This window comes from Balaenoptera musculus, chromosome 15 (genome assembly GCF_009873245.2).
Source record: "Balaenoptera musculus isolate JJ_BM4_2016_0621 chromosome 15, mBalMus1.pri.v3, whole genome shotgun sequence".
Taxonomy (NCBI): Eukaryota; Metazoa; Chordata; class Mammalia; order Artiodactyla; family Balaenopteridae; genus Balaenoptera; species Balaenoptera musculus.
Window position 1 is genome coordinate 35,176,863 of NC_045799.1, and position 23,441 is coordinate 35,200,303.

Below are 23,441 nucleotides of genomic sequence, written 5' to 3' on the forward strand. Positions count from 1 at the left end.
ACTCCAGAGAAAGGGCTTAGTAGACTGCATTTTAACCAGTCCTCCTTGTAAATCTGATGCACCCAAAAGTTTGAAAACTACCTTCTTATGGAATACACATCTTACGGATATTGATGGAGGGAGAAAGAATAAAACATAGACCATCTGAGAGTTATCTCCATTATTCTGCAGTAAAACGCTGCAGTTGCCTTGGAAATGAAGGATGGCCATATATTTCGAACTTCAAACTACAGCATATATTCTGACAATTAAGAATACTTGAGATCTGGGTTGAGTAGGGGGAGAATATAGGCACTTGCAGCTATGTGAGAGGTGTGAAAAAAGGAGGTGGAGTTGAAAATGGATATTCATGTATTTCTGGGTCAAACCCTGCCTTGCATGGCAAGAATGCCAAGTTCCAGCTGATCTTGGAATGTCAGAGGTGATTATGGAGGAAGCAGGCAGGGAGCCGAGATAAATGATCATTTAGTAGAGGAACTGTGGCCGAAAGAGTGGGGTCAAGAAAATACTGAACAAAGGAGCTTTAATTTTGAAGGAGAAAAAGGAATAAGCTAGAAAAAGCAGTATCCAAAACAACGAGGTAGCCTAACACAATGTTCCAACATATAAATTTGAGCTGTTTTGCTCTGCTAACTTTAAATATTTTATTGTCTGGGATCCTTGAAGTGAATTGTCACTAAGATTTTGATTAGAATCTTATCAGATGCTCTTGTCAGACACTCCGATTAGAAAAGGAACTGTCGTGAAAATGATAAGTTACACCTCCAGGTTAATTCCAAATTTACCTGGAAATTGGGATGTGTGTTCTGTGAAGCGTATTGGAAACTTATTTCGCCCAACTCTGGAAGAGTAGGTGATGAAACAGAACTGAAAATATTGCTATGATTTACTGGAAATATTGCTCTGAACAAAAGCATGTAATCTCATAGGAGAAGCTTCAAATATTTTAAAAATTATTCTTCCATTATAATATCAAATTTTTTTCCAAATGTCTTTTTTTTAACATTTAGAAGTAATTTTGGAATTTAAAAATTCCAGCTGAAGCTCTATGTAACAGCACAAGCCTTGTAAAAGATATTTTCAGACTGCATGTTAAGAATGAATCTTAAGACTATCAGGATAAAACAGCAAGGCAGTTGCTCAAAAAATTAAATATAGAACTATCATATGATCCAGTTATTCCACTTCTGGGTATATATGGAAAAGAATTGAAAGCAGGGACGCAAACAGATATTTGTAGGCCCATGTTCATAGCAGCGTTGTTTGCAATAACCAGAAGGTGGAAACAACCCAAATGTCCATCAGTGGATGAATGGATAAACAAAATGATACAGACATATAATTGAATATTATTCAGTCTTAAAAAGAAAGGAAATTTTGACACCTACTATAACATGGATGAACCTTGAACACATTATGCTGAGTGAAATCAACCAGATACAAAAGGAAAAATACTGTATGATTCTACTTATATAAGGTACCAAAGAGTAGTCAGATTCATAGATACAGAAAATAGAATGGTGATTGTCAGGGCCTAAGGGGAGGAGGGAGTAGTGAGTTAGTGTTTAATGAGTGTGAAGTTTCAGTTTGGGAAGATGAGGATGGATGGTGGTCATGGTTGCACAGCAATGTGAAAGTACTTAATGCCCCTGAACTTTACACTTAAAAATAGTAAGTTTTATGTTATATATACTTACCACAATAAAAAAAGAATGCCATGATAAACTTTCATTTAATATTTTAATAAATCAGGTTTTAAACATAATCCACTATAATAATAATGAACATTTTTATGTGCCAAGAATTGATCCAGGTGCTTTACCCAAATTATCCTATTTAATTCTCACAGAAAACTCTGTGGGAGGTATGATTATTATGTCTTTTTTTTCCAGTTGTGGTTGTGCAAAATGAGGCACCGGGAGGGGACAGGCAGAGATTTGAGCCCGAGGGGTTGGCCTCCAGAACCTGGCTCTTATAATAAAACTTACCATGTGTACAAAAGCCTTAGATCTGCTCTACCCATCAGGAAGACAATCCCAAATTCCAAAATTGTCTCTGAAAGTTCTAAATTTATTACAAATCTTTTTGATCAGATAGAGGATATGACATACCAGAGTTACAATGTGTATGAAAAAGTTGAAATAAACTGGTTATTTATGTCCCTTTAAAAAATGCAATTCCTGCAAAGGTCCCAGTATTTCAGTATAAAAATCCATATCCAGTGACACGTGTTTCTTTGTGCAGATGGTATGCCTTTCTGAAAATTGCCAAAAGAAAAGAACACATATTTTAGAAATGTTTAATATTGTAATTACAATACAGGCAGTTTTTGCTTTATAATATGCATGCTTTAAACTCAGAAGACTGTCTATGATGTTTTATTTTATTGTGTGAAATTTAAATTTACAACAATTTTGTGTATAGCCTTCCGAATATGTAGAAGATGGCCTTATTTACTGTTACCTTGGAAACAGCAATACCTAAATGCTGTGCTTACTCTCTTCAGTACAATTAAAAATCATTTTATAGAGCAAATGTAATTTAAAATAATATCCTGAAGCATGGATTTTAATTAACTTTAATCATATAAAATATGTAATGATGTTTAGTGTTAAAATTATTTGGAAAACCAAATATAGCTTTTTGTTAGAAAACATGCCAGTGCCTTTAAAAACTTGCCTTAATCAATACATACGTGCATCACTGGCCTTTTCCTTTTTAAGTAATGTCCCAATATTCTAATTATTAGTAAAGTACCTCAGTTATGTAATTAATAATCCTATGATGTTAAAGATATCATGTTTAATTTTTTATTAGTTTTACTAATAATTGATGATCTTGGAGAAACTTAATTATTACTTGTTAAGTAATTCGCAGGTAAGGCTTTCTATAGTGGCATATGTTGATATACGTGTATTTTCTTACATTTCTAGGACTCCACTATTGTCACTCCAATTATTTTGAGGACCGACCCTCAGGGATTTTTCTTTTACTGGACAGATCAAAACAAGGTAAGAAGTGAGATATGTCTTTCTTACATTTTCCAGTTAGTTGCTGATTTGCAAAGTATTTAGCTTTCTATGCATTTCATGGATGACTCTGTAATTTTTTTAAAGATTCTATGTAAAAAGAATATCTAAGAAATGTCTTGGGATTTTCCAAGGTCTGAAATATTAGATGTGCTAAATCCTAGAACAATTGGCATTTCTCAGGATAAGAACATGGAATTGTGAATTACATTTGTTGTAGAGGGAAGTTAGCCAGTATTACTGCTGTTAAGTCTCCTACCAACTCTACCCATAAAAAATGAAGAAACATGATGAGAAAGTCATTTTTGACCCTGATGACTGTAACTGTGGCTTTCCCTTTCTCTTCCTTCTCCCCTTTGCTGCTTATTAAGGGTTCTCTCAGCCTCAGCAGGAATTTGGCCTTGATAATTTGTTTTATGTTAGAAAATCAGGAATAAGATCCCTTTAGACTATACCTTCACTTTTTCAGGAATTTCTTCCCATTTTAGCTTTCTGTCCACCATACCATGAATTTAGAATCTCATTTATTATGAAACCAATTGAGATGATTCCATATTGAATTATTAAAAAGTAGACTGTCTGCAGATCATAGGATTTATTTGGAGTTTAACGGGTAGTTAGATCAGAATATTCATAAAAAGTAGGTTATTATTTCGATAGACGATGCTATGGTTCTGCACTTGAACATACAAGGCCACAGACCACGGAATATTCTGGTCCTATAAGTTCTGATATTTGGAAAGATGGGACAGGCTTTATTGAGAGTGCTAAATCCATACTGAAACCAATAAAATACCTGGCATCAAACTGTGAGGTGCCTTTTCACGTTCTGGTGTTAGTTCTCTATATCCACGGTTACTGGTGTTTGTCAGCTTAGCTTTCGGCCATTGGGGGCAACCTGGACTTCACCAGTGAGTAGTGGTATGGAAACTGCTCTGTGCAGTGGCATATTTGGGGTCAGAGTAGAGCCTGGGGAAACTCTTAGGGTGCTAGACAGTAATATCTGGCCCCCCGGGCCAGTTCTGAATGGGTCTGTTAACACGTTATCCAAAAGGCAGATTTTAGCTTTGTGGTCCTGGAGTTACTTTCTGAATACGGGTGCCCTGCAATATGTCTGGCCACAGACATGGGGCTAAAGCATAGACCCCGAGCTAATGTCGAAAACCGTATTTGAGTAAGATTTCATACTGACTGTTCATGTTTATTATTGGGTGTGTTAATCACTTTGGCTTTGACATTCTGTTTGGTTTCCTGCTGTTATGTATAAAACAATGGCTTGAAAGAGGTTTTTATTTTTTTTCCTCCTAAAGGCTATTTTTAGAACTGTTGAAGCTATATTCATGAAAGATATATTTATAATGCCTAGAGCGTTTTTAAAGGTTGGGTATTTGTACAAGAGACTAGACTGTCAGTTTGATTTTTCAACTTGTAAATCAAGCTTCTATAAAAGCAACAGAAGGTATTTTGGGGTTTTTTAAACAATCCATAGCAACTCAGTTAAGCTCCCCTTTAAGACCAATCATAAATATTTCTTTGCTTAAGAAAGAGAAAGTGTTTAGGACCAGAGGCTCTTTGATGTACCTCTATTGTTCTGTGAACCCAGTATTTTAACTCATGATTATTTTCAAATGTAGAAAAATCTCAATTTTTTAATACTAACCACTTTCTCTTGGTTGTAATGCTGTTTATGACCAACTTAAACAAATACTGTGGTAGCAATACTTCTGTCTCTTTATTACTTTTCTTTTCATGGATATTAATCGTCCAGTTCTAGCCAAGAGATGGGAATTTCATTTTTCACTTTTCAAGTCAACGGTCAGTCATGTGTCAGAATTTTGAGGTTTATTTTTTAGTTAATGATCATATATCAGTATCTAAAAGATGAGACGATTTAAGAAAAAATTAAAGTTTCCATGATTCTAAGTTTGTCATTTTCTTCTGGCTTTAAGCCCAGTCCTGGTGTCAGAACGAGTGATGAATCCACTTCTAGGAGGTGGACTCCTGTAAGTGATATATTAGGAGCATAAATGTATGCAAGCAGAGATGGTACCCGCAAGTGAGTGGGGAGGGCACACAAGCTTTAAGTCCAGTTTTTGCATAAAATCATTTGAAGGGTTGGACCTAATGTTGCAGTCAGATGGTGCTTAGAGGCCCAGTTTCTTTAAGATATTTTTTCTGACAATCAGTCTTGTTGATATGAATCTATCACATGTACTACAGAGGTTACATCTCAAAGAAAAAATGTGATACTTTTAAGTTTATCCCGATTCCCTCCCTGCCGCTGTTTGGAAGCTTGCGTTGGTATCTGGGTGATGTGCCTCTCTTCTCCCTGAGCTTTTTCCTTTGTCTTTGTCCATGTTTCTCCTTGGTCCATGAAGCCTGTGCCGAAGCCCTTTGATTAGTGATCCCTTGAAGCCTACTCTGCTCAGAGGCGAGCTGAGTGGCTTAAGAAGCTCTTGGTAAAGAATATTGTTACAAGATCTTTCTCTTTATAGCCCTGGAGGAGAATCCTCACATTTGACAGTTTCTCATCCATGTCTTCTCTCCTGTCATGGCCACATTGTACCATGCACCACTGATTTCAAGCCACTGGTTCCACTCTCTGTGAACATTGACATGCTTCCTTCTGTAACCCCTCCTTTGATTTGTCACCACAGAAATGATAGGTGGCAAAGAAGACAGACAGCCCAGATGATTTAAGAACTTAAAAACCAGATCTGGCAGGTCATTTTTAGGTAGCAGAAATGTGCTCTGATGAAACATTGAAAGAATGTTTGGGGTTGGTTGGGGGCAGATAAATATGAACATCATCTTAAGGGTAAATGTTCATACTTTGTACCAGCTCTGGGCTTATTTTAATCATTCTTTCCCTTTTATTGTTGGCTCTGTAAATCTTATTGACTGTAATTAGCAAGAATGAGTTTCTGAATATGACTATTTTAAGCATGGTTGTTTTTCTTATGTCAGTGTGTGTTATGTAAAGAGGATCAGTTTATTTGTAATCATGAGTGAGAAGGGGCTCCTGTACAGCCTGAGCATGGAAGAGGTTGCCTGCATTATGCTATGACTTTCCTTTGGAGCTCTGCCATATCAGGACCAGAAACCAACACAGGAAGTGTTAGCCGTGAAAACCATGCGAACTACAAGAAGAATCTGCATGGGAGCTAAAGAAGAAAAGAGGGTCAGTGTAAAAGGCTACTAACAAAAACCTATCCTGCCAGAACATGAAACATAGTAAGCTGATGCCCTGCTTCTGTGCCAAGGTTGGTGTAAAAATAAAACTACTCACTACTAGATCCAAGAAATTCAATATAGTTGAGTAAGCTCTTCCTTGTATCCCTAAAACAGGAGCTTGGCGGAGGGGAAAGAGGAACATATAATTAAATTAAAAAGGAAGAGGAGGAAAAACACATTTTAAAGGAAGGATTCCTACTACTTTATCTTTTTTGTTACAGATATTATTTATTTTTTATTTTGTGGATAATCCTCTAATAGGTTCTTTTTTTAAGAGAGTAAAGCAGTATTGATGCCCTTGACTCCTCCCCACCATTGACCCAATCCTAGTCTCTTCCAAAGTCAATTGCTGATAACAGCTTCATGGTATATTTCCAGGTCTCTTTTTAATGAATTTGTGCATACATTAACTATGGAAATATTTCATTTTGTTTCATTTATATCCATTTGTACCCTAAATAACATCATATTATTTTTACTGTTCCACAAACTGGCTTTTCACTTTACAGTATGTCTTACAGAACTTTTTGTGTAAGTACATGTGAATCCACTTTATTCTTTTAAATTGCTCTACATATCCCATAGAATGGATGACCAAATTTCATTTAACAATAAAAAATTCTCATTGATGGACTCTTGGTAGTTGTCTGTTTCTAGTCCACAGAAAACAATCCTGAACAATAGAGTAATAGTCAGCCTTGTGTATCCCTCTCTGAGTATATGGGTCAGGCGTCCCTGAGGTAAATTTTGAGAAGTACAATTGCTGATTGAAGGCTATATATATCCTAAATTTTAGTTAATGGTTGTGTCATTTTATAACTTTGCCAGTCTTGTGTGAGAGGAACTGTTTCCTCAATCCCCACCAACACTATTAAGAAACATTTTAATTTTTGCCAATCTGATGCAACCATTGTATCTCTGCTCTAATTTGCTATTGCCTGATTTGCTAGTGAGCTGTGTACATTTTCTTACACGTGTGGACAATTTCTGTTTTCTCTTACCGGAGTTACCTGCTGAATTTCCTTGCCTTGTGTTGAGAGGTGTCCAGGTATTCTGGATGTTAATCCTTTAGCTGTTAGGGATGTTGCAAATATTTTCTTCCTGTCTGTGGCTTGTCTTTGAATTTCTTAACTTTTAACTTATGCATGACAAAAGATGACTTGACATTCTCAAATTTGATGTATTCACATTTCAACCTTTTTTCTTTTTTTTGCTTTTTGCTTTATTTAAAGCCTTTCATATTCATCATCCTCATAGCCATCATTATTATTAGTTTAGATTTTTAATTCATGTATAGTTGTCTTAGTCCATTTGGGCTACTCTAACAAAATACCATAGAATGGGTAGTTTATAAATGACAGATATTTATTTCTCACAGTTCAGGAGGACAGAAGTCCAAGACCAGGGTATCAGCATGGTCCAGTGAGAACCCTCTTCTGGGTTGCAGACTTCTGGTGTCCTCATGTGGTGGAAGGGGCTAAGGATCTCTCTGGAGCCTCTTTTATAAGGGTGCTAATCCCATTCAGGAGGACTCTGCCCTCAGGACCTAATCACCTCCCAAAGGCCCCATCTCCTAATACCATCCTTGGGCATTAGGTGTTCAACATACGAATTTGGCCTGGGGGGTAGGGACACAAACATTCAGACCATAGCAATCATATAATGTATTTTGAACATTGATGTGAAGTTTGGTTCTAAATTTAATTTCTTCAAATGATTAGTCTTGTCTGTGGGTGGCTCCTCATTCTTTCTGGTTGGAGCCAGCTCTGATAGCACCGTCTCTTCTGTAGCTTTCTTCTGGCTGAGAGTGGAGGGTGTGGGAGGTGGGAGCTGCGATGGTGGGTTGACCTGAGTTGATGCTCTCATTTCATTGCTAGTGCTGATAACTTCACCACCTATTTGGGTGGCCCAGATCTACTCCTATGTTTTAATGTCTGTAGGTTTCTGGGATGTCATTTCCTACTTCATTTTTATTCCATTTATCTTTTGTCTTCCATTCTTTCTGATTGAACAAGTACAATCCTTTCTGTGTACCCATGATCCTAGATGATAGGCATATATTTACACCTGCATATCCAGTCATTTCTAGGGACCCAGGACCAGAGGAGGGATCCACCATCTGCACCATATGCCATCTTTTTCTGGCCTATGATTTTGCACGAGACAACCGTTTGGGATCCTTGTAGAGCAATGATTAAGTTTCTATTAATGACAACTATAGACTGCATTCTCTTATGGTAGCCTTAAATTTCTATAGAGTTCAAAAGCAAAGTTTAAAAATTAAATATTTACATAAGACACAGTGATGTTTTCAGCATAAAAGTCCAGAATTCAAAAATATTTAAAATGATGCCTCACAAACCTCTAAGAAAATCTAGAAATATCATGTTAAAAAAATAGTCTGGCCTCCAAAAGAACCACCAGGCACCACAGATTTCATTAATCATCATTTAGCAATGGCACTTCCTCTTTCACACACACTTCCCTAGTATATCCCAGAAACATCAATTTTGGACTTTCTTGTCTATGGTGAATGGGGTAAGACACTCAACAGTCAATTGAGTGCAGTGATGTGATTATAAATTAAGAAGATCAACTCTATTCACTTTTATTTGGCAGTTTCCCCCAAACCCTGAAACAACAACTGCTTTACCTTTGAAAACAGCAAAGTGCATGTGAGTATCACTCTTGGAGGGCTGGGATCATTGCTTGGCCTGCAGCAGTGCACCAATCATTGCCAACAAACCAGCAGCATCTATGGACTAAGTCTTTTCTTTCACCCTCCACGAATTTCCTTCACATAAAGAAATTAATAGAGCAGACATGGCCCAAAATCTAAACCCACGTCCTTACTACTCCTGAGGCCGAGAGTTGGACCCCAGTGGCCAGCATTTGCATTCCTTTGCTTTTTCTGGCCTCTGGAGCTCATGTCACTGCCTGAATTAACACCCACCCAACCAAAGAAGTTTGATGGGCAAATACCACAGCTCCCTCACTTCTTGGATGGGATAACTCAAAGGTGCTAGCTTTCTGTTTTCTTCTAGTGCCCTCCAGGGTTAATAGCCCATTTACCCTCAGTGGTAACTGGCTTGAAAACACACCCTTCATGGGCTTCCTTCCCTTCCTGTCTCGATTCCCCATGTATCCTGGAACCACCTCTAAAATAAACTCATTTTACTAGAATCCTTGTTTAGCAACTGCTTAACATGGATGCTTTGTATCTAACAACTTAATATAGATGCCCCATAGTTAAGGGCATTAAAAAGATTCCTTAGTAAGAGGCACTGGAAACTGTTAGGTAAATACTTTAAGCCAGGGAGGTTTTCTTTTCTTTCTCTTAAAAGAGTCCTGATTTGGGAGGCCAGAACTTGAAGTCGGACAGATGTGGGTTGGAGTTCTAGCTCTGCCTTGTACTCCATGAGTCATGTCTGGTGAATCTCTTCAACCATTTAAGCATCCGTTTCCTCATCTGCAAGATGGGGTATAACTTTCTCAGAGTTGCTCGTAAACGTGATGCATGTGTGTAGCACAATGCCTGGCACTTTGTAAACTCACTCTGTGGTGGCTTTTTAGAAAACATTTAATTTTAAAATTAATTTAATTTTTAAATTAAATTTAAAAATTTCAGCTTTCCTGAGGTATGATTGACAAAATTTAAGATAGTTAAAGTGTACATCTTGGTGATTTGATGTACATATCCATTGTGAAAGGATCCCCCCATCTAGTTAATTAGCACATCCATCACCTACCTCACTTATTTTTCTTATTTTTGTGTATGTGTGAGAATATGTAGGTTCTACTCCCTTAGCAAATTTCATTTATATAATACAGTGTTGTCAGCTGTAGTCACCATACTATGCATTAGATTCTCTGCCCTTATTCATTTTATAGTTGAAAGTTTATAGCCTTTGACCAACCTCTCCCTAGTTCCCTGGCACCCCAGCCCCTGGCAACCACTTTTCTGCTCTCTGTTGCTATGAGTCTGACACCTCACCCCTTTCTGAAGATTTCACATGTAAGTGATACTGTGTCATATTTGCCCCTCTCTCTCTGGCTTTATTTCACTTAGCATAATGCCCTCAAGGTTCACTGTGGTGGCTTCTATTATTGGTATATAATGGACAGTTAGTCTCTGACTAAACAATTAGTCCCTAACTATTTCTTAGGGACCACAAATGTGCTGTTCTGAAAGCCAAGTGACCATCTATTTACAAATATTTTAAAAGAGTTTTTCTTCTTCTTCAAGGTAATAGTGACTTGTTTTCTGTTTACACTCTGCTGTGGTCTTTTGATCTAAAGCATTGAAACTTAGGTCTGTTTGGGCAAACAAGATGTTTATTTATGTATTTTGTAATGCTTTGGGAACAGAACTATACAAGGCAAAAGAAGGGATTTATTGTTGAGAAGACTTTCCCATTGAGGATAATTTGCTAATAAATACTGCATCATAGGTGAAAGGTTTTTGACCCTCGGGAATCGGAAGCATCTTATGAAATAAGCTTTAAGATGATTAAAAAGTCTTGGGTAGGAGAAAATGCTAATATTCACAAGAAGAATTGGGCTCCGCCATGGTTTTCTGTGTCTTTTTTCCTAAGATAATCACTTTGGGATTGGATTTTCACTGCTATATCGGCACCAGGAGCTCCTCCTCCTCCATACTGATCAGATCCTTAGAGATTAAACTTTCAGTGTTTGTGAGAATAATTTAGTCAGTGGTCTGTTGGATTGCTGAGGAACAAACTTCTTCTCATCAATTTTACTTCCAGATTAAGCTTTATTTATTATCAACACTTCCTTCTTTTCACTGCCTTGAGTCCCAAAACTTTTGCCTCAATGAACTCTAGCTACTGTAGGACAGCTAATATGATTGCTTAGCCTATGCAGATGCAATAGAAGAAAGCATGTTATTAGAATGGAAATTTTTACAAGGTTGTGAATCATGGTTTTTAGTAAATGCATTTTAAAATCAAGCTGATTATTATGAAATGGCATCGTTGTTCTTTCTTTGGAATCATTTCTAGGGTGTAAGTGCATTAACCTGATTTTCATGTCTCCATCATAGCACTTCATCAGGCAAATAACAACAGCAATGCTTGTTTGAATACACTGTAACCAGAGTTTATTACTCCTAATATAATTTAATTACAAAATTATGCCTCAGTTTTATGAGTTGCTTATATTTAGCTCTTCCTAGTCTTGTAGTAGAAATTAAATTGGATGCTTTCCATGCTATGAAGTTATTATAATGGGATATTTGTACCTTTTGATACAAAATTAGTTTGAGACGCTGGATTAAAGGAATGTGTAGAGGAAATACATTTTGTATGTTGTTCATAATTTTATTTCTTATTATGTGGAAAACCCATTTGCGCTTGTTGTGAGTAGAATTCCCAAATACATTGGTATTGACCCAATGTCTTGCTCCTTTGCTTGAATTATAGATGTTATAGATAGAGTAAGCATATTTGTTTGACCTCTAGTTCCTTTTCTTGCCAATTCAAAATTGTGTGATCCTACTGATGGGGTCCTTGTCAAACTCTTTCTATAGTTAATAGCAAGACAAGCCTCTTTTTTCCTTCTGGTAACATAAATGGAGACTTACAGTTGAGTCATTTAAGCATTTACCAAAATAAAAATAGACTTAAAATAAAAATTATTTTCCATTTTTCAATTTTATCTTCGTTTGTTTCATTTAAATAGTTTTAAGAGGCAAAAACATAAACTTTAAACTATATGACAAACCCACAGCCAATATTGTTCTCAGTGGTGAAAAACTGAAACCATTTCCTCTAAGATCAGGAACAAGACAAGGGTGTACACTCTCACCACTATTATTCAACATAGTTTTGGAAGTTTTAGCCACAGCAATCAGAGAAGAAAAATAAATAAAAGGAATCCAAATCGGAAAAGAAGAAGTAAAGCTGTCACTGTTCGCAGATGACATGATACTATACATAGAGAATCCTAAAGATGCTACCAGAAAACTACTAGAACTAATCAATGAATTTGGTAAAGTAGCAGGATACAAAATTAATGCACAGAAATCTCTTGCATTCCTATACACTAATGATGACAAATCTGAAACAAAAATTAAGGAAACACTCCCTTTTACCACTGCAACAAAAAGAATAAAATACCTAGGAATAAACCTATCTAAGGAGACAAAAGACCTGTATGCAGAAGACTATAAGACACTGATGAAAGAAATTAAAGATGACATAAACAGATGGAGAGATATACCATGTTCTTGGATTGGAAGAATCAATCTAGTGAAAATGACTATACTACCCAAAGCAATCTACAGGTTCAATGCAATCCCTATCAAACTACCAATGGCATTTTTCACAGAACTAGAACAAAAAATTTCACAATTTGTATGGAAACACAAAAGACCCTGAATAGCCAAAACAATCTTGAGAAAGAAAAACGGAGCTGGAGGAATCAGGCTCCCAGACCTCAGACTCTACTACAAAGCTATAGTAATCAAGACAGTATGGTCCTGGCACGAAAACAGAAATATAGATCAATGGAACAGGATAGAGAGCCCAGAGGTAAACCCATGCACATATGATCACCTTATTTTTGATAAAGGAGGCAAGAATATACAATGGAGAAAAGACAGCCTTTTCAATAAGTGGTGCTGGGAAGACTGGGCAGCTACATGTAAAAGAATGAAATTAGAACACTCCCTAACACCATACACAAAAATAAACTCAAAATGGATTAGAGACCTAAATGTAAGGCCAGACAGTATAAAACTCTTAGAGGAAAACATAGGCAGAACACTCTATGACATAAATCACAGCAAGATCCTTTTTGACCCACTTCCTAGAGAAATGGAAATAAAAACAAAAATAAACAAATGCAACTTAAAAGCTTTTGCACAGCAAAGGAGAACATAAACAAGACAAAAAGACAACCCTCCAAATGGGAGAAAATATTTGCAAATGAAGCAACTGACAAAGGATTAATCTCCAAAATTTACAAGCAGCCCATGCAGCTCAATATCAAAAAAAAACCCAATCCAAAAATGGGCAGAAGACCTAAATAGACATTTCTCCAAAGAAGATATACAGATTGCCAACAAACACATGAAAGGATGCTCAACATCACTAATCATTAGAGAAATGCAAATCAAAACTACAATGAGGTATCACCTCACACCAGTCTGAATGGCCATCATCAAAAAATCTACAAACAATAAATGCTGGAGAGGGTGTGGAGAAAAGGGAACCCTCTCGCCCTGTTGGTGGGAATGTAAATTGATACAGCCACTATGGAGAACAGTATGGAGGTTCCTTAAAAAACTAAAAATAGAACTACCATATGACCCAGCAATCCCACTACTGGGCATATACCCAGAGAAAACCATAATTCAAAAAAAGTCATTAGCACAATGTTCATTGCAGCTCTGTTTACAATAGCCAGGACATGGAAGGAACCTAAGTGTCCATCGACAGATGAATGGATAAAGAAGATGTGGCACATATATACAATGGAATATTACTCAGCCATAAACAAATGAAACTGAGTTATTTGTAGTGAGGAGGATGGACCTAGAGTATGTCATACGGAGTGAAGTAAGTCAGAAAGAAAAAAACAAATGCCGTATGCTAACACATATATATGGAATCTTAAAAAAAAAAAAAAGGTTCTGACGAACCTAGGGGCAGGACAGGAATAAAGACGCAGACGTAGAGAATGGACTTGAGGACACGGGGAGGGGGAAGGGTAAGCTGGGACCAAGTGAGAGAGTAGCATGGATATATATACACTACCAAATATAAAATAGATAGCTAGTGGGCAGCAGCTGCATAGCACAGGGAGATCAGCTCGGTGCTTTGTGACCACCTAGAGGGGTGGGATAGGGAGGATGGGAGGGAGACGCAAGAGGGAGGAGATATGGGGATATATGTATATGTATAGCTGATTCACTTTGTTATAAAGCAGAAACTAACACACCATTGTAAAGCAATTATACTCCAATAAAGATGTTAAAAAAAAAAGCAATCGATTTATTAAGTAGTTGGTGTCACATATTTTAAGGTGTTTTTTTCATATGCACTAATTCAATTTGCACTAATTCAATATTTTATTTTTAAAAATTTTTATTGGAGTATAGTTGATTTACAATGTTGTGTTATTTTCAGGTGTACCACAAAGTGAATCAGTTATACATATACATATAATCACTCTTTTTTTTTTTTTAAGATTCTTTTCCCAAATAGGCCCTTACAGAGTATTGAGTAGAGTTCCCTGCACTATACAGCAGGTTCTTATTAGTTATCTCTTTTATTTATAGTAGTGTTTATGCACATTCTTTTTAATTATTTTTTTATTATCATTGTTATCATAATCACCAATAATAGCAATCACATATATGGTGTTTTCTGCATGCCAGACACTGCTCTGATACATATGTACATGGGCAGGCCCCCCGCCCCCCCCCCCCCACACACACTCACTTAATCATTTCCATGAACCTGTGAGGCTAGGGCTGTTATCACCCCCATTTCCAGATGAGGACATTGACGTGCACACAGAGGTTGAGTAATGACCTTGGTCATACGGTTTGTGAATTGAGGCAGGAATAGAACCCAGGCAATCTGGCTCTGTGTCCTGGCTCTTAACTTCTTGCTTTTTAAAGACTCTGTTTAATTTGGAAAGTTAAGTGTCTCTCTGAGATTTTTTTCTCATAGATTTGTCTGAAAATAAACCTCAGTAGGCATACTGCATGTGCATGGAAAAGGCAAAAAATATGAAGTGATTCTCAACTTGGGCTGCACATGGAAACACTGAAATCACTGGGGGAGCTTCAAAAAGTGCTGATGCCTGGGCCCCAGCCCCAGAGAGTTTGATTTAATTTCTCTAGGGTGCAGTCAGGACATTGGATTTTCTTTTTTTGTTTTGGAAAGCTCCTCATTTGATTCTAATGTGCAGCCAAGGTGAACACTGAGAGGAAGCAAGCTGACATCACAAATCAATTCAGTGAACATCCTGAGGGGTTGTGCTCACTCTACCTTTCCTGTCCGTGGCCTCATTTCTATCAGAAGTCAGACTCAGCTTGAGCACCCAGAGGCCCTACAAGACTCTGAATTATTTAGCTATGATTGAATAATATCCCCTATACTGTACTTAGGAAGGCAGGAAATTACTAGCATTTTTTAGAAAGATTCTCAGTATCCAAGATTGAATCAAAATAGATATTTTTGTTATATGCAGTTGATTAAGATTCATTTAATTTTCCATTCCCCAAATGTTCCAGGTACTAGCTATTTGTTTTATTTTTACTGAACACGTCCTCAGCACTCAAGCCCTGTTTATTAACCTTTATGTTTATGTTTTAGAGATCCCCTAGTAGACCAAGTTACTGTTTGAATTCCATATTTCATTAAATTAGTTGCACTTTTGAATAAACAAATGTGGTTTTAAAAATGATTTTATATAATTATTTCATATCTTAAATTTGTATTATAGATACAAAAGCAGATATCATCTTGGTAAATTATGACATCATGTCATTTCTTATTAATTTGTAGGAATCCTTCCTTTATTGATACATAAGCCCAGCAGGGAAACCAGAGAGAGCCAGGTCATATACAGGTGTGACAGGAAGCCTGTGATACAATCACTTCTGTGTGATACATTTGAGTGGTAAAATTCGTGTTTCTCCCTTAAGAATTCTTGGTTTTCACTTCTGTCTTCTATGTGGATTGTGATGGGAATGATGTTGCATGAGATTTCTCTTTAGCATTTTACACGGTGAACAATGCACCTGTTTGAAGTGAATGCCTCAATGAAAAGTTTTATGGGGCAGAACTAGTTGCTATGCTAAGAAACTAAGGGCTGTGCTGATATACATAATGGATTCTATTTTTAGATGAGCATGTGTTCCTATAGCCTGGCTTCATTATGCAAGAGGCCAGCAGTTTCAGCACTACATTGTGAATATTGAGACATTAGATGATCAGAAGAGGTGGGACTTTAGGTTGTGAAATTTTCATCTATTTTAGCCCTGACAGAGTTCATGACTAGAGGGAAAAATTAAAAATGAAACAAACAGATTAACATATAAACACTACTATATATAAAATAGATAACCAACAAAGACCTACTGTATGGCACAGGAAACTATACTCAATATGTTGTAATAACCTATAAGGAAAAAGAATCTGAAAAAAAGATATATATGTATAAATTTATCACTTTGCTGTATACCTGGAACTAACACAACATTGTAAATCACTATACTTCAATAAACAAAACAAAACAAAAAGCCCATGTCCTGGCTATTGTAAATAGAGCTGCAATGAACACTGTTATAAAGCAGAAACTAACACACCATTGTAAAGCAATTATACTCCAATAAAGATGTTAAAAACAAACAAACAAAATTGTAAAACGATTTCAGCTTGATGGTGTTTGTAGGGTGAGTTCTTCCAGAAGCTGACCCCAAGACAAAGATTCAAGCTCAAGTACTTTATTTGGAAGGTGACCTCATGAAGCATGGACAGAGCAGTGGGGAAGTGAGACAGGCAAGGGAAGACAGCCCATAATGGTTGAATTATCAAATAGGTTACACTCTGGGCAACTGAAGCTCCAACCCACTGGGGAGCCCTGGGGGACATTGTGGCACACACCACAGCGAGAGAGCTGTGGTATTTACCTATCAGTTCCCGCCTGTCAGTGTTTGAGGACAGCTCTTCCCTGGGCTGTTATGTCCTCAGCACTCTGCCAGCCCCTCTCCGTGGCCAAGGGGCCTCCAGATCCATGGCCCCCAGTTTTCAAGAAAGCGCTTAGACACAGTTGTGGTTAGAAGTTGTCAGTGGGCATGCATAGGAACACATGGGCACCAGCAGCAGCGACTACTCTGAAGGCCTTAATTTTCAGGTCAGACTTTATAAATCTCTACCACAGGTGCAAACAGGTGGCTGAACCCATTCACAGGCAGACAGATCTTGCTTGGCCTGCATAACATATTAAAATGTAAAGGCCAGCATTTAAAGAATCTGGGGAGTTAATATGCAAATCTGGATTTCTCAGAAAATCTAAAGGCCTGGCAACACTGGTCACCAATACCCCCATGGTCACATTTGGCCACCTGCAATCAGACAGGGCATGTGGGATCCAGTCGGCCACTGTCCCCACCAGGCCAGCCTGCCTGCCTCATTGACACGATCACTTAGGCTCATTTAGACTTTTGAGCGTAGAGTATCAGGCGTCTATGGCAACATCCTTTACTGGAAGTTTCAATAAGCTAATGATTACGAAGCTTCCTGTGGAATGAAGTCAGTTCTGTCACAATAGGCCTGTTGGATTGCTGTGGCGTAAAGACCGATTTTACAGTGGAAAATGGCTGAAGGTCAGCAAATCCAGGCCCTGCTCATAACTGCCAGAAGCAAAGCAATTGATACCCCAAGCCCATTTCTTCTCTGTGAGATATGGATTTGTAGTGTGTGAGCCTTGAGGTCACTCTCAGCTTTAAAAGGCTATTATTCCAGAGTGATTTTCACACGGCATTGTGCTAGGTTAGATTTATCAATATGACTCCTTGGCAAAGGATTTCATTTTGAGTTGGGCCATTAATCTATGGGAAATAAAAATGGTGGGCTCTGGGACACCAGGCAGAACAACTTCTTTTTGTGGAATGAATGGCATTAACTGCATCCCCAGTCCAAGGCAGTGGGCACTGACTAGTTTAGCCAACTACTGTAACCTGCCCTTTCCCCATTATAGAGCTTCACTGTCCCATATGGTGGCCACTAGATGCATGTTGCGTTTTACATTTAAATTGTAATTAATTAAAATAAAATAAGAAGTGTATTTCCTCAGCCACACTAGCCACATTTCAAGTGCTATGTAGTCACCTGTGGACAGGTACAGTTAAAGAACATTTCCATCACTAACAGAAAGTTCTATTGGACGTCACTGCATAGAGATTGGGTCAGGAATGGTCTAGTCAGAGCCAGTGCAAAGCAAAAGTTTCCTTGAATTTATAGAGAAAGAACCTTTCTCTCTTTTGATGGATCATGTCCTGCAAGGATGTTGTATGGACCTGACTTTGTTATTTTGTTCCCATGGATGAAGATGTTCGGGTGCTCTGGGTACCACTTTGGGAGCCTAACAGGTAAGCTAACCCTGCAAAAGACAAACCAGTGAAGGACCAGATCCTCAGTGATGTCATTTGAGATATAGATCAGACCATTTCAAATCCATGAGCTAATCAGTCTCCTTCATTGTCTAAGCCAGTTTCAGATGGGACGTTGTCCCTTTGCAGTCAAGATTGCTAACTGGTAGATAGGGCATTCATTTATTTGAAGGAAAGCAGGGACTCAGATATCTAGGATCCAGCTGCATCTGGCCCATAAACATGAAAGAGAAATAAAAGAGGGGATAACATTAGTGTAATCTTATCTACGTATGGCTACAATTCCCTATGCAAGACATCATATGTTGTTTTGTATGTTTTCCATGTTGGACTTTAGCTCTCGGTGATAGTTTTGATGGCTTCCAGCCAGCATTTGAGAAGAATATTTCTTGAGAAACAGGGGGAAAGTGAAAATTTGTGCACCAAATGGAAGTTTGTGACAACTTTGTATGTTAGTCTAATATACGAACTGGCTTTAGTAATTAGTCTCAATTGCACCAGAAGGATTTCTAGGGAAGGAAAGTAGAACTTATTGATAAACCACTGTGTTGTAGACATCATGCCCAGGTGCTTTGTGTAGCCCATCTTGTTAATTACTCAATGGATTGATTTTTCCCCATTTTGCATTGGGGAAACTGAGGCTATGGCTAAGGTGGCTATTTCCTCAGAAGGCCACCTATAGTCCTGCCAGTCTAGAATGGAACCCCTTCCTCTGATCTGCTAGGATACCTCATGCTTTCCTTCACCTTAGCACTTGTCATGCTGTGCTAATTTTGCCTGACGCATTTTACTTGCCTATCCATGAGGAAGTCTTTGAATTCAAGGACTTTATCCAATATGGTTGGCATTTCTAGTCCACTGTTAGTATACAGTGATTGCTCAATCATTGCTGGTCAGATGAATGAGGTTTAGCAAGACTGTGCTGCTAATCTAAGGTTACAGGCTACCAAGGGGTGGGAAGCCAAGTCTGTCAGGATCCAAAGCCAGTGAATTTTCTGACTATTTCTCATTTATTAACACCTTCTCCTTGTATAAATCTCCAGCTGCCTTACTCCCAATAGTTTCTGTGACCTACTTCCTGGAAGAGAGAGAAAGCACTGGAGGGTCTCTCTACCTCCTTCCTGCCATGAGTCCCAGAAACCCACCTTTATCTTCAACTGCTCTCTCCTCCTGTTTCTCTCCTCCTTTCCCAGGCTGTTCCTACCTCTTTGACCCTGGACCCTGACTTCCCAAAGATTTTACACTAACATTTATCCCTTCTATTTCCTGTGTTATCAATATTTCCCCTTTAACCAGATCCATACAATCAGTATTAAGCATGAAAAGCCTTTCCCATCTTAAAAGAAAGCTCTATACGCTCTCTTGACCCCAACTGGCTGCTTTCCTTTCTTTCTCCTTTTCATTCACATAATCATCTTCAAAGACCTGCCTGTACTCTCTGCTCACCTTTCACCACCTCCTTTGTCCATATCAGCCTGGATTCTGTACCCATTGCTCCAAAGTGTTCTTTCTAAAGCCACCAATGACCTTCATATTTCAACACATATTGGCCATTTTTAGCTCTCTTTGTGCTTGATTTTTTATCAGAATAGTATTAGAATTGTTGATGGCCATATTTTCCTTGAAACATTTGATTTTCTTGACTTCTTTGCTCTCATACATTTTCCTTTTCCCCCAGCCACCCAGTTTACTTTGTTGGCTCTAAGTTGCCATCCTTTTCCACTCCCAGAATCACATCTGTGCTTATAGCTTTATTTACCAACTGGACACAGTGGCTCCCAGTTTTATGTCACCATTCAGTACCCTGTCCCCTTGATACCCGAAGCCCAGCATTTCTAAGGTTGGTATTGTTCTCTTCCTTGCTTCACCCCTGACCTGGTCCTCCTGCCATATTAAAGGCACCACCCTTCAGAGTTGCACCATGTGGACCCTGGAGGTCTTCCTTTACATCTCCTTCTCCACCTTTCCTTCAAGCTCATGGCTTCTTGCCTTTTGTGCTCCAGCCACACTCACCATACTAGCCTCCTTCCCATTTCCTTCCACTTGAAGTCTTCTCAGTACTTTCCCTCTGCTTGGAAGATGTGTTGTTGCTGTATGCATTACCCCCTCCCTTGCTTTACCACACTTCTCACAGCTGTAATAAAATATTTTGCATATAGTTATGCAATGTCTAGCTCCCCTATTAGAAAGCTGACTCAATGAGAGAAGAGTCCAGTGTTGTCCTGGTAAATGTTTAACAACTGGCTCTCCTGCTGGGAAAAATAATTTGTTGACATTTGCTGATTTCCATGGTGTAAATACTTCCACTGTGTCTGATTTCAAGATACCAGCACATCGCCATTGAACCCAGATTTGGGAAGAGAAGGACACAAGTGGCTCTCATAAGCTAGGAAGAAAACTCTAGCATAAGCACTAGGGTATGGCTGTACTCTTCACAGCTGTATATGTGCTGTGTGTATATGTGTGTATATATGTGTATATGACATAGGGCAGTGCTGGGCACCCTGAAGATAATGACTCTTAGTTGGAGGGTTAAATGCAGTGTTTTTATTCCATCACAGAAATGTAGCGGTAAAAAATGCTAATGTTTCAGACAAAAATGGCATAAAATCTTTCATTTTAGAATTGGACCAGGCCTTAATTAAGTTATCACATCTAATCCCTTCATTTTTCTCTCTTGTTATCGAGGGACAGGGAATGGGGTCTGGCACAATTACATAGCTAGCTGGTAAAAGAACCCTAGTTAAAATGCACATCTCTTAATTACCAACGCATATTCCTTCCACTATATCACACCATCATTTCCCAAAAAAGTAAAAATTTCTAATACTAATGATTAATTCAGGTTGTGTTATTATATAGCAGTGTGGTTGAACATATGGTAAATAAACCCACTTTACAAAAGAAAAAGCAATGTTTGATCATTCCTTATTAAATTTTGTCTGTTGAGAGAGATTTTCCCTTTATCATTCTCCTCCTCCCTTAATTATCTCTTGTAGTTATTTACAGAATAACTACAGTTACCCCAATATATCAGTCACCTTCTGTTGTGCAGCAAACCACCCCAAAACTTAGTGCCTTAGAACAACAACCATTTATTTCAGTCACTCCTGTGTGGGCTGACAGTCTGGTGTGGGCTCAGGCAGACCCTTTTTCTTGTTCAGCCGGGCTCCTCTGGCATCTGTAGGTAGTTGGGGGAAGGATGCGAGGCTCTGCTGATCATGGCTGGCCTCTCATGTCTGAGGCTGCATCTGGGATGGCTGGGCTGGCTCGGAACTGGTCCAGGTGGTCCCTCATCCTCCAGCTTGTTCCTGTGGTGGGTTCTGAGACAGAATGGAAGTTGCAAGGCCCTAGAATCAAAATTGCCATATTGGCACTTCTGCCCCATTTTATGTGCAAAACCAAATCATTCATAGGGTGAGGAAATAGATGCCAGCTGTTTATATCAAGTTCTGCAAAGAGGCCTGGATACACATAATGGAATGATTTGTGGCCAGTTTTGCAATCAAATACAGAAAAGGAATTGTTTCCTCAAATCATAGGAGACTCTCTCCGTTATAGTGAAGTGTCTCAATGGGGCAGAACTGACCAATGGCTTCCGAAGCTTCCTGAAATATCAAGGCAGTGCTAAATACCCTAGCCAGACAATTGTGTTAACTGCATACATGCAGCATTTGAGCCTTATACTGCTGTGAGGTAGGGTTCTCTCTTCATACCCTAGACTTTGGGTCCTCCATTGATGTTCAGAGAAGAAAGAATCCCTGTGAGGTGATGGGGAAGTGGAGCCATATTCCAACCCAGGATGCACTTGGGCAGCACCCTGCTAGCAATGGCTCTTAAAACCAGAGTGTTTTTAAGTGTATTGAGGAATGAGGCTGGGGGCGGGCAATTGCAACAGGAGAGGGAACTTTTAATTAGTCTTCAAGGGTATGAGTTTGCTGTTATAAATCGCTCAGTTTTTATTCCTGTCCTGCCCCTAGGTTCTTCAGAACCATTTTTTTTTTTTTAGATTCCATATATATGTGTTAGCATACAGTATTTGTTTTTCTCTTTCTGACTTACTTCACTCTGTATGACAGACTCTAGGTCTATCCACTTCACTACAAATAACTCAATTTTGTTTCTCTTTATGGCTGAGTAATATTCCATTTTATATATGCGCCACATCTTCTTTATGCAGATGTAGAGAATAGACTTGAGCACACGAGGAGGGGGAAGAGTAAGCTGGGATGAAGTGAGAGAGTGGCATTGACATATATACACTACCAAATGTAAAATAGATAGCTAGTGAGAAGCAGCTGCATAGCACAGGGAGATCAGCTCCGTGCTTTGTGACCACCTAGAGGGGTGGGAGGGAGATACAAGAGGGAGGGGATATGGGGATATATGTATACATATAGCTGATTCACTTTGTTATACAGCAGAGACTAACACAACATTGTAAAGCAATTATACTCCGATAAAGATGTTAAAAAAATAATATGAAGAATAAATGAATGGAAAGTAGAAAATATATAAGAAGAATAAATTAAAAAAAAATCTCGCAGCTTTCTGTGCTATTTTTTCCTCTCCTAAATGATTTTGAAGTGATTTTTCTGAGCCTAATATTGCCTTTTTTTTTTTTTTTAAGTATTCCTGTGTTGGGAACATGGAAATAATTCAAAATCTGTAAGAACACTGGGGAAGTGGAAATTAAACCTCAGGATTCTTTACTGCTGGAAAATGATCATGGGGGATTTTCCATAGTAGAGAGGGAGAAATCTTTCTAGATCTCTTCTTCTAGCCTGGGCCACAACATGCATTTTTCTGGGATGAAAAACACATGAGTTTGACCAAGGGAGAGTTTGATAGGTTTTGTCAATGAAGCATGGGAAGGGATCAGTCCTTACTCTGAGCTCATCTTTTTTTAAGCTGAGTGTGCTCTGGGAAGATGCAGGCATCAGCACATTTATATCCTACCAAACCAACAGAGCTGCAGTGAAAGGGAAGAAAGGCCATTATCTAGCGAATATATATTGAGCTGGGAGACA

At 38.3% G+C, this 23,441-nt stretch overlaps 1 protein-coding gene across 3 annotated transcripts in view; it reads left to right on the plus strand.

Moving 5' to 3' along the window:
• Window positions 1-23,441, plus strand: part of PLCB1 (phospholipase C beta 1) — a 700,435-nt gene that overhangs the window by 15,412 nt on the left and 661,582 nt on the right. For all 3 annotated transcript variants that reach the window (XM_036826676.1, XM_036826677.1, XM_036826678.1), the window contains exon 2: window positions 2,934-3,011. In XM_036826676.1, coding sequence (XP_036682571.1) covers window positions 2,934-3,011 — 78 coding nt within the window. The remainder of the gene's footprint in view (window positions 1-2,933; window positions 3,012-23,441) is intronic.